Source organism: Pungitius pungitius, chromosome 1, assembly GCF_949316345.1.
Source record: "Pungitius pungitius chromosome 1, fPunPun2.1, whole genome shotgun sequence".
NCBI classification, from domain to species: domain Eukaryota; kingdom Metazoa; phylum Chordata; class Actinopteri; order Perciformes; family Gasterosteidae; genus Pungitius; species Pungitius pungitius.
The window spans coordinates 8,657,549-8,670,579 of record NC_084900.1 but is presented as its reverse complement, the minus strand read 5'-3'; the positions used below and the strand labels follow the sequence as shown (position 1 = coordinate 8,670,579).

The window sequence follows — 13,031 nt, the reverse complement described above, 5'->3', positions numbered from 1 at the left end:
TCATCCAATCAACGGCGTCCGAGTAGGTGTCACTATGGTGACGGAGAAACCCGCTCAAAATATCACATGACTGTCAGCTGACCAGGTGTAGCCGGAAAAAGGAGTTGTAAATATTCAGAGAGAGAGTGAGGTTAGATTTTACCATTTCAAACTCGGGACTTTTCTTTATTATTTTTTTGTGAATACCTAACACGTCGTCACCTGTTTTTGCATTGCTCCCTAAGCCGAAAAGGCCCAAAAGGTGAGATAAAAATATGATTTTTTGTAACCGATTATTATTTATTTCATTCCATTATATTTCATTATGGCGTTCCTACTCCATAACATAGTATTCTACTACTGTACTATAACTGTAACATCATACAACCCATGTAGCTTACTCGCTGTCATACAGATTGTGAGGTTTCAATATCTTCATTGTGTTCTATCATCTACTGACACCAGAATGCTGGAGCAACATTGATACTCATTTGCCACATAACGATGCTATGCACTTGTAACGAAAATAATCGCCCATTTATTTCTCAGTTCACTCCCTCAGTCTTTAAGAGTGTTTGGTGGTGTCTCTCAGATCAGATGTCCTCTACACCTCCTGTCCTACTAAACACCGGGGTTCAGATGCCCCTCCTGGGTTTGGGGACCTACAAGTTGGTGGGCAGTGAAGAGGTGTACCAGGCTGTGGACGCAGCGCTGGTTGCTGGTTATCGGTCCTTTGACACCGCAGCCGTCTACCGGAATGAAGCTGACCTGAGCCGAGCCTTGAAGGAGCTCTTACCCAAATATGGCTTAACCAGAGAGGATGTATTCATAACCAGGTGATTTATAGGGGACATGACAATGGTTAAACTGAAAAGCCATGTATCTGGCTTTGGTATAACACACACATATTTATTACTATGATTAGTATATTTATTGTCAAGCAAAAATAACCTTTCCGAAATCCTCATATGTGTAACACACTTGGTAATATTACGTTTTTTTCCCCCTGATACACAGATTAGAGCATTTCCTACTCCGAGACCATGCAGAGGCAGTGAAGCTCAGTCAGCCTAAAAAGGTGAAGTCCAAAACTCTGACCAGCCCTCTCTTTTTTTCCCCGCAGTAAGCTTGGCCCCAAGGATCAGGGTGAGAAAGCCATGGAAGGAGCCCTGTGCAGCTTGTCCCAGCTGGACCTGGGTTACATTGACCTCTACCTGATCCACTGGCCCGGCACACAAGGTCTGGATGTGGCTGACAAACGCAACCCAGGTAAACAGGCAATGTCTTCCTTTATGTAGCAAAATGTCACTGGAACATGTGTTTATGTACAATTATGTAAACAAATGATGTTAAATTATTTAAAGCATCTATTTGCTTTGGCTAAGTGTATCACAAATGTTTTATGAAGACATGCTCCACTTAAACAGACATACATTCAATTCAGGCTGTCTTCTCACCTCCCTCCCTCTGCAACTTGGTTGTACTTGAGTAAAGCTGATGATGAGCTCATAGTTAACATTTGATTCCAGGCAACCGAGCTCAGAGTTGGGCCACACTGGAGGAGCTGCATGCCCAGGGGAAGCTGAAGGCCATTGGAGTGTCAAACTACACATCAGCACACATGAGAGAACTGATGCAGAGTTGCAAAGTCCCTCCTGCAGTGCTGCAGGTAGAATACATTAAAGGGAAAGAAGAATGGTTAATATCATAATACATAATTGAAAACAAAAGCTAAATAAGATGTTTAGGACCATTGTTTTTGAAAGAGCCAATGCAGACGGTGTTTTATGTTGTTCCCTCAGGTAGAGTTTCACCCCAAGCTATTCCAGACAGAGCTGAGAAAAGTGTGCAAGGAGTATGGAGTGTGTTTCCAGGCGTACTCCTCCTTAGGAAAAGGAGAGCTGATCACTGACCCCGTGGTCTTGGAGGTGGCAAAGAACTGTAAACGCACTCCTGGACAGGTAAACCCCCAACACACGGGCCAGCCTATTACAATGCCCTTCTTTGTGTTCAAAACACAACATGAAGTCTTTTTTTCCCCCTCAGGTCCTCTTGCGTTGGGCTGTGCAGCAAGGCGTCCCAGTGCTTCCAAAATCGTCAAATCCAGAGCGAATAAAGGACAACAGCAGGATTTTTGACTTCACATTGAGTGACATGGACATGGACAGACTGTCAGCTTTGGACTGTGGGCAAAAGTATTGCTGGGATTCATCACAAGTTGCTTGATCGACCTCAATTTGAGCCCAGGTTGCCTTCCAGGATGCTTTTTAAACGGTGTTGTTCTTAAGCTCCGCTGTCAGTAATGCAGTGGTGGGGAACCACCATCAGAATGATTGGGAAATTAGAGTTGTACCAGAACTCAGTTCCTTAAACACAGTGGTAGAATCAAGCATTATTTTACAAAACATCAACAATTAGATTTTCCTGTTTGTTGCGACCCATTTGCTATAAAACACTGACCCTTTCCAGACAGAAGATTTATACTAAACAAAAAAGTATTTTATGTGCCAAAATTTCAATTTCAATTTTCGTTGCTGCCTTACACTTCTTTACTCATGTGGCTTTTGTGTTTCAATTGTTCCCATTTGAGTTGTCACTGTATTACAACACGTTTGAGATGAAAAGATATGCAGTTTTCAAAGTGTCCTTTTTACCGGAATGTTAAAGAAGAATCACACAATTAAAAGACTTACTTTAAAATCCCTCTTCTTAACTATTGAGGATGTCCTGGTAGCTGTTTAACATGGCTTACGTAAGGTTTGTGCCACAAAATCTAAACATTATTAGATTAATTTATAAATTGACCTATTCAGGACAAATTCCTGTAGGCTATACTGCTAAATACCTCATAATATTTGAGAAAGTTAGCATTTACATGTTTAAAACGGTCGGAAATATCCCTCTGTCTCCCACTCGCAGCTATTGCTGTCACGTGACAGTGACCACGTGTTACCGGAAAGGGGACGTCTAGTCGTAATCCCCATAGATGGTAACACCCCCCCCGTTCATTTTGTAGTTAGAAGCACGGTCACATTTCCATTCATTGAGTTTCCATCAGTTTACGCGCCTCTTCGTCAAAGGAATTGAGCTCACAAGTGCACACAAGGTGAGATGAAAATACAAAATAACATTCTAGAGCTCTATGTTGACACCACAATGCTAACACAATAGCTTTGCAATGTTCAAGTCGTCTTTTACATTACATTACATGTCATTTAGTTGACGCTTTTATCCAAAGCGACGTACAATAAGTGTCTTGAGCAGCACTGTTGTGGATTCGTTATAACGGTGCCCACTGATCACTTTTAAAGAACTTTTGGGCCTGGCCCCGAAATAGAGGAATCCGCGGTGTTACGGTTTAAAAGGCGACCTTGTTACCTGGCGACCTTGAGCCGCATCTGTTGTTGTCTTAGTTACGACCGCTGTTGAAAACAGAAAGAGAACACGTAGCTGTCATCGTGAATGCCTTATTGTTTTAGATATTCTATATGACTTCTAAGGGGCTAAAAAACATAAGGTTTATACGTTGGAGAATAGCTTGATTTTTACGAACGTAGCATAGAGCGACTGCTCCGAACATTTGACCGACGTAACTGTAACATGCAATTATGTTCGATTCCAACATATCACATTTCTTTACACATATGTGTCTATACATGTATGTATGTATGTATCTGTGTGTGTGTGTTTGTGTGTGTATATATATTTTACTGTGAATTCTTCTATGTGACACATGTTTGCACAAAACCTTTGCTGAAAGTCCCCAGTTAACACGCTCACCTGTTAAACTGTAACACCTGGCCCCAGATAACTGTGGTGAGGCCCCTTGTTGCCGTTCCAAAGTCCAAAGCGCGCCGTGCTTTTGCTATCAGGACCCCTCGGTTTTTGAAAAAAATAATGTCTGAGGAGATAAGGCTCCTATAGCAGTGGCCACCATCACTTCTCAGGACCCATTTGAAGTTGTTGCAACCACATTGATGTTTAATATTTGGGAAAATCTCCTTTTATTCTAAACTCTCTCTCTCTTTCTCTCTTCCGTTTCTGAAGTGTCAACTGGGCCAAAAAACAAATTCCGATGTCTTCCCTCGTCTCCAGCATCCCATCTGTCCTCCTAAACACAGGAGTTCAGATGCCCATCCTGGGTTTAGGGACCTACAAGTCGGTGGATCCTGAAGACGTGCACAGGGCCGTGGACGCGGCGCTGCTCGCTGGTTATCGGGCCTTTGACAGTGCAGCCGCCTACCAGAATGAAGCCGCCTTTGGCCGAGCCTTGAGGGAGCTGCTGCCCAAACATGGCTTAACCAGAGAGGATGTATTCATAACCAGGTGCATATGCTCGTAGTCCAAAGAGCATTTCAGCTATTTTTAAACCAAATACATTTTAAAACACAATTGTGAATAAGCCTGTCGTCTTGAATCTGGAAAGTTGGCAAGTTTGAGAGTTCAGAGGTAAAGTAATAAAAAACATCCTCTTTTTTTTCCCCCGCAGTAAACTGGACCCCAAGGATCAGGGCGAGAAAGCCATGGAAGGAGCCCTATGCAGCCTGTCTCAGCTGGACCTGGGTTACATTGACCTCTACCTGATCCACTGGCCTGGAACAAATGGCCTGGATGTGACTGACCAACGCAACCCAGGTAAACTGTCAAGAATGACTGGAAACATAAAAACGGTGCATATTCATATTTGGAGCAACATTTCTCAAACAAATGTTTGATAAATGTTCCATTTACTTAGAGATAAGATGCAAGCTGTCTTCTCACCTTCCTCCCTCCGCAACTTGGTTGTACTTGAGTTGATGATGAGCACCTAATTAATATTTGATTCCAGGCAACCGAGCTCAGAGTTGGGCCGCACTGGAGGAGCTGCATGCCCAGGGGAAGCTGAAGGCCATTGGAGTGTCAAACTACACACCAGCACACATGAGAGAACTGATGCAGAGCTGCAAAGTCCCTCCTGCACTGCTGCAGGTAGAATACATCAGAGGGAAATGAGAATGGTTAATATCATCATGCACATCTGTTATATATTTGTTACATATTTGTCCTCAGGTAGAGTTTCACCCCAAGTATGTCCAGACAGAGCTGAGGAAAGTTTGCAAGGAGTATGGAGTGTGTTTCCAGGCGTACTCCTCCTTAGGGAAAGGAGAGCTGATCACTGACCCCGTGGTCTTGGAGGTGGCAGAGAACTGTGGACGCACCCCCGGACAGGTAAACCCCCAACACAAACATCTGGATCTGTTTTGGGCCAGCCTATAACGACTACCTTCTTTGTTCCCCCCTCAGGTCCTCTTGCGCTGGGCTGTTCAGCAGGGCGTCCCAGTGATACCTAAATCTTCAAATCCAGAGCGAATAAAGGACAACGCCAGGCTTTTTGACTTCACGCTGAGCGACGCAGACATGGACAGACTGTCAGCTTTGGACTGTGGGCGCAAATACTGTCGGGATGCAGCACTGGTGGTTTGAGAGACGTCTGGGGAGGTTATAATGCCAATCTTTATTGTGTAGCACCTTTCGTACAAGAAATGTGACACAAAGAGCTTTACAGTAAAGGAAGATGGACATAGATCAACATAGTGCAAATAACATTGGAAATAAAGCACTCTGTCCTGCCATAATGCCTCTACCGGGACTCCTACGCATTATCACCAGTGATTTTCTTAATCATTTTTATTTCCAAGGCTTAATCTACTAGGTCATAGACCAGGTTTCTTGAATTGTCCATTTAATTTCTACCAATTTGCAATACTTGCTAATAATTTCCAACGAATTACACAAGAGACTCACTTTAAAATGATTTATTCAGGACAGTATATACCAGAAGTTTCGAAGCTGTAGATAAAATTTACAAAAGGTCATTAAAAAATGTGAAGGAATCCCCCAAAAAAGTAAGAAATATTACAATGCAAATTTCTCCTCACACATCTGTAGATTCAAGTAATACCAAGGATGGTTGCAAGACTCCAGGTGCCCGGGCAGGGTTTCCCTCTGGGGTGTGTTCAGCGCCAAAATTACATCATGACTCCTTTTGAAGTGGCTTTTCCAGCACTCGCCATCATAATATTTTTCTCACAGCTGTGACAGCGAACGCACATTAACTGTGCCTTTTTTTTCTTTTTTTTTGGAGCACAATAGGTGACAGCGAGTTGTAAAGTTTAAGGCGGTAATTTGGGAAACGGACAAGGCCGGTTATGCGGCTTCACATCACAAGTTACAGCATGTTCAAGGCAGTTCAAGACAATATTAAACTCTTAAAATTTCCTATTTATATTCGGCCCCAGCGTCTCGACACCAGGTTCATACTCTTGCCCAGCGGATTTAACTCACTGCTTGTGTCACAACGCAGACACAGATCTTAGACGTAGTGTAAAACACTAAATCTTCTGACGACACAATGAAGCTTTCTTATTTCCCCGCTAAGTGTTACTTGTGTTTTTTGCACTTTTCTTCAAAGTAACAGCACAGCCTAAATTTACCAGACACTAATAAAACATGTTGGACCCGGGTGAATCTTAAAATAAAGGAGATGTCATTTGGATTGTCTAGAACTCTGATTTAAAAAAAAAATGGCGCTTAAAAAAAATGTAGGAAAGTCTTTCAAAAATGATGGAGACCGGTTTAGAAGACAAATCATTTGCAGCCCCCTTAGCCTGCACACCCGAGCACTACACAACTCAAGAGGGTAAGACACACCTATTACCATGTTCAATAATCACATATCGATAAACAAGTCACAAATAGCGTCATTGTATTTACCAAGCCGGGTAGAGATCACTGTTTATGATCACTAAAAGGAATAATAACACCGGCAAATGTCATTTTGTTTGTAGTATGTGCCTTAAAAGCCTGAATATAATACATTAAAAACAAATGTTATCTGAGATCAGCACCGTGGTTAGATTGAGATCCCATTTTCTTCACCTCCCAGTGCAGATCAGATGCAACGACTTGTATTCAATTCTTTCATAAAGCAGACACAACCAGATTCATCCAACTCCACAAATAGTTTGGAAGTTTGCATCCCGTCCGCCTGCATTTAAATGTGGCGTCCACTCTCTAAAGCCATCTTCTATGTGCACTGGGTAGTTAATAAATGGGACCGAAGGCCGGCGTGTTGGCTATTGGTCTAGCAGTTAACTCTTTCCCACCCACAGCATAAAATATGCACATAACATTTATCATTGTACACTGCCTATTGCTAGGTTTACCAAACTTATTAAACGTCCCACGTCTGTTTATTAGGTTCATCCAAGGCTTTAAAAAGATAGATTCCTATTGGTTTGTGCTTTTATATGTATGCTTAATGTCATTTTATCTAGATATAATCTAGCCCTGAAGTTATACAAAAGATAGTATTTCTGCATCGTCGGAGATTGTCCTTGTACGAGATTGTTCTTCTTTTGATAAATTTGAGATATAAAGCAGGTAATGATAGTCAAGTACAGTCACGTAAATGGTACTGGCTTGCAGGTAGTAGAAGAGGAAGTGGGATAATTGCCCCGAAGTTGTATACTTTAAAAAATCCTTCCATTTTATACTCTTCCCTCTGTCTTCTGCTGGTCCTTTTGGCCCGCTAACGCAGTGACCTCAGCTTGTATGTAAGCAAAAACAAGGGCGGCGAAGCCTAACGAGCATCACTACCACTTTGTCATTGCTGATTTCCAACAAGGAAGGAAATTCTAACAGCATTCAAGGGGGAGGGGGCTCTAAAAGTCAGGGGGTTCTGATTTCAGTGCACGTATATCCCCCGCATCTACAGTATATTGCATAGTGCTGATGGGAGAGATAACAGAAGTGGTGAGTGGTCACCGCTCAAATCCACTCATGTCTTTCTCTGTGCTCAAGAGATCACCTCTCCTCTCTTGGCCCATCAATGCATCCACTCTACGAGGTGTCAGCAGTCTTATCGTCGCGCCCGGCTGACCGTTAACATTTCGCAGTGCACATCACATCACAACCAACACAAATACAAAAAAAGAGTATATTTTGATGTCGGTACCAATGCTGTAAGGACATGACTAGGACGGGACACTTAGCCATGCCTTTGTGTTTGGGATTTTTCTCCTTTAGTTCTAACCAACCTTTCATCCATCTTTTTCCAGAGCAGGTCTTTTTGTTCTCATCACAATTGTTCTCTTGGGTCCCCCGCTGCTTTCCTCTCCTTCCTATCGATTCCTCGAACCCGGCGTCTCTCTTAATTCCCCCCCTCCCCCCGGTGCCTACTCGGTGCGGTGAGTGTGGCTTTCGTGGTGGTTGTTCTCTCCCTCCATCTCCTGGTGACTAAAGAGGTAGCTCCACCAGCTTTTGGAGTGCTGCATCTGTTTGGTCGTCCCAGCGCTCTTCACCCTCCTCATTTCCTGCGCCAAACGGAGACACGGATTTAAGGCATAAATAAACTAATTGGCTTTAGTAAGACAACCCCTCGGACATCGGTTGCTTCCTGTGACGCCGTCGCTCTCACCCCTTTGTCCAGCAGGCTGTCGAACTCGTCGCTCATCCTTCGGAGCTGCCGGCCGTATTTCTTGGCTGCCCACAGAGCCGGGGGAGCCGACTTGGAACGCACCCGGAACGGAGCCCCCTCGGTGGGCGTCCCAGTCTCGTCTGGCCAGAGCTCCTCGTCTCTGGAGGCAGTGGAAGCGTGGGACTCTGAGCTCAGCCTGATTCGACCGGTCACTAAGGGAGGCAAAAGGTGAGGTGTGAGGTTTGTATTGCCCCACAGGAGTGAGAGTAGATCCACATACGAAGGAGCGCTAAGAAAATACAATAGGACTGAAGGCATATTAATCCCTAGTTTCCACTAGGTTCAAAAAAGTCAAACTGTTGGGGTGAAATAACGTCCTCTGCACTGAGTTTGACGGTTTCTACGTGCAAAATAGGTTTTCTTACATTTCAACTAACGATGCATGTGTAACCTTAAATACTTTGTGAGAAGTATCAGATTCAATTTCTTCCAACTTCCAAATTAGGCTTAAGAGACAAGCCAATAAATGGCAGTACAAAGTAGGACACATGTTAGATTTGGACAGAAGGAAGAACGTTTTAATGCAATGATATAAAACGTGTTTTCCCCCCTTTCTTTGTGCAAGAACAGGATCTGCATTGCAGCAGCTGTACACAAAACTATATTGGAACAGAAAACGTGCAATAAGTGCAAATATGAATGATCAATGGAGCTGTTCCGGGTTTAGTTTTTAACTGTACATTACTGGCCTGGTTTTCGGCATATAGTTGTGATATGCTCATATGTTGTAAAGCAATACACTAACTTTGCATTCGTCGCCCTTTTCATTTCCCCACAATTCTTTGAGATTTCATACCTGGCAATCTGAGCTCAGGTAAAGTGAGGGTGTGACGTTGAGGACGCTGCTGCTCTTGCACAGATGATAACTGGTTATTTTCTTCTTCCTCAACCCCCTCCGAGGGCTCTGACTCGCTGTCGGAAATGGTGAAATGTGCAGCCATCGTGACATCTGGAGAAGGAAAGATGCAGAAGGAATTAAAAACAGGGACATGCTGTACACACGAAGGGGGCAAATCAACTAATCTGTTATGTTGTTCAATTTATTGAGTCGATCAGAATTAATTTTCTGCTTTACTTCATGCTGAAGAATTTATATACAAGAATACGTTAATACGTCACATTTTGTTACGACCACAGCTGTCTAATGTAAGTGTTGCCTTGAACTTTACCTGTTGGAAGAACTGGAAACAGATTTCCATTCAAACAAAACGACCCAAGACACATCCGTCTCTAGCTCGATTGTTAATATTACAAAGAGCAAGGTGGACGACATAAGACAGGACAACTGTAAATCCCATTTTCCTGTCCAGCAGCACGTTGGCTAATTATTCAAGAATCATAAAATGGCATCATCCATTGCACGAGTGGTATCTCACACCCGGAGCCTGCGTGTTTGCTCCCCGGTGCTGGCCGGTCCAAAGGTATTCACCGCAGAGATAAACCGACTCGCTGCGACCGCACGGAGGCCTATTCGACACCGTTAAACGACTCGTTGTTACACCTTTACTAAACACATGCCGTTACGCCTCGTTCTCCGGTCAACGCGGACTCCCATGTTTTGTTGTTGTTGACCGAAGAGGACAAAAGAAAACTTCCCACAGAACGGAAGCTGCCGAATGGGCTAAGATAGCTAACGTTAACGCAGCGCACAATAAAAAGTACGAATACGTTTCCTTACCGAAGTCTTTAAAGCTCGAGCCTCAAACGCGCGGGTGCCTTTTTAGTCTGCCTCATGTGGGCGCAGCTGTTGTTTTTGTTATCGGCGTATTTTTTGTGTGTAATGTACGGTTTAGCTCGCGGCTCGCCCAATCGCCGCACGTTAAAGCATCGCCGCTGCGCGCTGACGTCACTGTTGCAAGCTAGGACTGGGCAGGGGCTTTGTTTGTTTGTTCCGGTTTACCGTAGCGCGCGGTGTAGAGGCGCAGCGGGGTTTTATAAGGAACAGGTATGGCCCGGTAGTATTTCTATCCACCTGTTTTCATATCGGACGGTGCTGGCAGTCCGATCTTATACTTAAATCAAATAAGTAATACCTAATTACTTAATTAATTATACCTGTATAATAGGCCACTACATTACAAGTTATCGTAATTACTTAGGCTGATTGCGTAACATAATGGCCGCTCGAAGAAAGATGCTATGGTATTCTTGGAATATTATTACTGATGTATTAATGTGTAAACAACATTTTGATTTTGAAAGGGTTCCAGCTGGAGCTACTTTGACCTGCTTCCTATACATTTTTGGTGGCTTAATAGATAATAGTGTATCATGTGTTATAAAGGTTATAAAGGGTTCCCGGGTAAATTCTTCATCTCTAGTTATCCACTTCTAACTATCTTGTAAAGTCAGATACATCTAGTTAATTAAAAATGACAACATTTGCCTCATAAATGTAGTTTAATTTGAAGTTGAAATATGCATGGGAATAATCAAGTGGAGTAAAGGTATCTCTAAGTTGTAATCGTATTTTAGTTGTTCCGTATTGCAGTCTTCCTCTGCAGATTGAGCCTAAAAACGTGTTGTTCGTGTTGGCTTATGAATTGAATTTCCTCTTTCGGTCTTGACCTCTGAAAGAAAAGTTGACCAAAAAAAACCTGACTTTTATATGCTTTTATTTCCTCTCTTTCTGACAGGGGAGACACGTAACATAAAAAATGGAAGAGGGAAGCTCCCATATTACACAACAGTTATGGCATTCACTTCTGTCGCATGATGGGGCTGATAAGGAGAGGGTGAGGCAAGACCCAGTACGTGCAGGTGTAAACGCACAGATTACACCCCACTGAACGTGATGAAAACAACCGTCCTCTAAAGTCACTGTAATCAATTTATATTTATGGTAAAACGTGTTAGGCATCCACTAAACTGAAAGGAAATAATTGAAGAGGAGCCGAGGACCGGACCTGATCACTTGGTTGTTGTACCTCGGCTGAGCAGCAGATGGCGCTAAAAGCCCGAAAAAACGTCTCTCTCTGGGCATTCTGATTAAGCTCCTGTCACACACAGCTACAATTTAAACATTTCCGCTTCATTGTTGTAAAAAACATATTTTGCATTATGGGGAAATGTTCGATGATGTCAGGATCGGGACTGGCCACCAAAACTTTCCTTATATTTTGTACGTCAGTGGGAAAGTCATTTATGTTTCTCGTTTCCTGAAAAGCTCGCAGCAGAAGTGATGATTTCGACATTGCTGCTTATCGGAATAACACTTCTTCTTTCTCACACTGTGTGAACCCAACCATTTACAATATGCATAGGGGCGTATCCTCCACCCCTTGTCTCTCTAATTTGCCCTCTTGCATTTTCCTCACATCAACGCACTAGAGTCAACCATGCAATCATCCCCCATTCATATCTGCTTTGTCCATTCCCCCTCTCCTCCTCTTCATCGTTCTCCTCACTCCCCTTCCTTGCACGAAAGACAGATTCTTGTGAGATTAGGAACAACAAATGAGCCTACTTTGCAAAGTCATTAAGTGACACTTGAGTAGGAGCAGCAGATTGCCTCAGTGGAGACTGCTATGGGACGCATCTTCTTCTGATTCACTGTTTTCTAAAGAGAATCTGAGTTTCTGAGTCCGAACAGGCGAGGATAGAGCAGCTCTAGAAAATGACTGTTGAGACTCGCCTCTTGAACTCTATTTTTGGAGGGATTATAGAAATAATACATGGGAGTTCTCTCTTTGGTTACACTCGGGGTGGGTGGGTGGGGGGGGGGTGCATTTGAGAACCATATCATTATTATCCATTTGAATCTGTGTGTATGTGTGTGCGCACGCGGAGCCATGTTTGCATCATTTTAACGCCATAAAGCTGCCACCCATAAGAGTGTGTGAGCGAGAAGGGATGATCGCACAGAGAGAGAGAGAGAGAGAGAGAGAGAGAGTGTGTTTGTATTTAAATCTGCTGGTTTTCAGTGTAATCTGGAGGAGCCATACAATTAGCATCCATTTATATCTTCCTGTACCAACCTCGCCCTGCCTCCCTGCCCCTCATCTGGTGGTTATTTTGAGAAACAGAGGCGTATGCACTCCCACACAGTCTCTAAACCACCACTCAGTGTGTGTGTGTGTGTGTGTGAGAGAGCCTGTGTGTGTGGCAGTTTGAGAGCAAATGCAGCACTTTCAAGCGACTCCCAAAATGTGCCTTCACATTTAATGTGAGGACACCGCGGCTGCTTCAATCACTGTCCTTTCAAGCCTTTCCCCCTCTCTGCAGACCACAGTTCAGTCTACGCGCGAGTTGAGCAAGATGTAGAGCATGTTTTGAATTATTTGAAGTGGGAGAGCTTGGAGAGGGGAAAAAAAAAGGAAAGGTGGCGTGAAAAAAGTGGATTTCCCAATCCCCAAAATGATGAGAAGCAGAGCCAAAATACAGACAGCGTGTGCCAGACACGGAGGGAGGAAAGTAACTGAAAGAGCAACATAATCAAAAGCAAAGACAGACCAAGGCCTTAGAGAAGTGTCTGACTGGGCAGAGAGGGAATTAGGGTAATAGAGGAGCAGAAGAGGTGCCAGGTAATGCAAGA

The 13,031-nt window shown here is 43.5% G+C and overlaps 3 protein-coding genes across 6 annotated transcripts; 2 read left to right on the top strand and 1 right to left on the bottom strand.

Annotated features, from left to right (window-relative positions):
* The first annotated feature begins 84 nt into the window (after positions 1 to 84).
* Positions 85 to 2,697, top strand: zgc:101765 (uncharacterized protein LOC450036 homolog). 3 transcript variants are annotated; one of them, XM_037478818.2, is made up of 6 exons: positions 85 to 241; positions 572 to 815; positions 1,103 to 1,248; positions 1,509 to 1,648; positions 1,782 to 1,940; positions 2,026 to 2,697. In XM_037478818.2, the coding sequence occupies exons 2-6, from the start codon at positions 577 to 579 to the stop codon at positions 2,203 to 2,205; spliced, it is 864 nt and encodes a 287-aa protein (XP_037334715.1). In that variant the 5' UTR covers positions 85 to 241; positions 572 to 576; the 3' UTR covers positions 2,206 to 2,697. The 3 variants fall into 3 exon arrangements, with proteins under 3 accessions (XP_037334715.1, XP_037334718.1, XP_037334717.1); XM_037478821.2 differs by having other exon boundaries at positions 90 to 241; positions 577 to 815; XM_037478820.2 differs by having other exon boundaries at positions 90 to 241; positions 529 to 815.
* Positions 2,698 to 2,960: 263 nt separating this feature from the next.
* Positions 2,961 to 6,512, top strand: LOC119222298 (uncharacterized oxidoreductase YtbE-like). The gene is made up of 6 exons (XM_037478817.2): positions 2,961 to 3,085; positions 4,027 to 4,305; positions 4,469 to 4,614; positions 4,808 to 4,947; positions 5,029 to 5,187; positions 5,263 to 6,512. Exons 2-6 carry the CDS (start codon positions 4,055 to 4,057, stop codon positions 5,440 to 5,442), a joined length of 876 nt encoding a protein of 291 aa, XP_037334714.1. The 5' UTR covers positions 2,961 to 3,085; positions 4,027 to 4,054; the 3' UTR covers positions 5,443 to 6,512.
* badb (BCL2 associated agonist of cell death b) lies at positions 6,475 to 10,354 on the bottom strand. Of its 2 annotated transcripts, none has more exons than XM_037478828.2 (4): positions 10,176 to 10,354; positions 9,294 to 9,446; positions 8,438 to 8,649; positions 6,475 to 8,333 (listed from the first exon to the last, which is right to left on the bottom strand). In XM_037478828.2, the coding sequence occupies exons 2-4, from the start codon at positions 9,436 to 9,438 to the stop codon at positions 8,196 to 8,198; spliced, it is 495 nt and encodes a 164-aa protein (XP_037334725.1). In that variant the 5' UTR covers positions 9,439 to 9,446; positions 10,176 to 10,354; the 3' UTR covers positions 6,475 to 8,195. The 2 variants fall into 2 exon arrangements, with proteins under 2 accessions (XP_037334725.1, XP_037334724.2); XM_037478827.2 differs by lacking the exon at positions 10,176 to 10,354 and adding an exon at positions 9,667 to 10,158.
* Between the last annotated feature and the right edge of the window lie 2,677 nt (positions 10,355 to 13,031).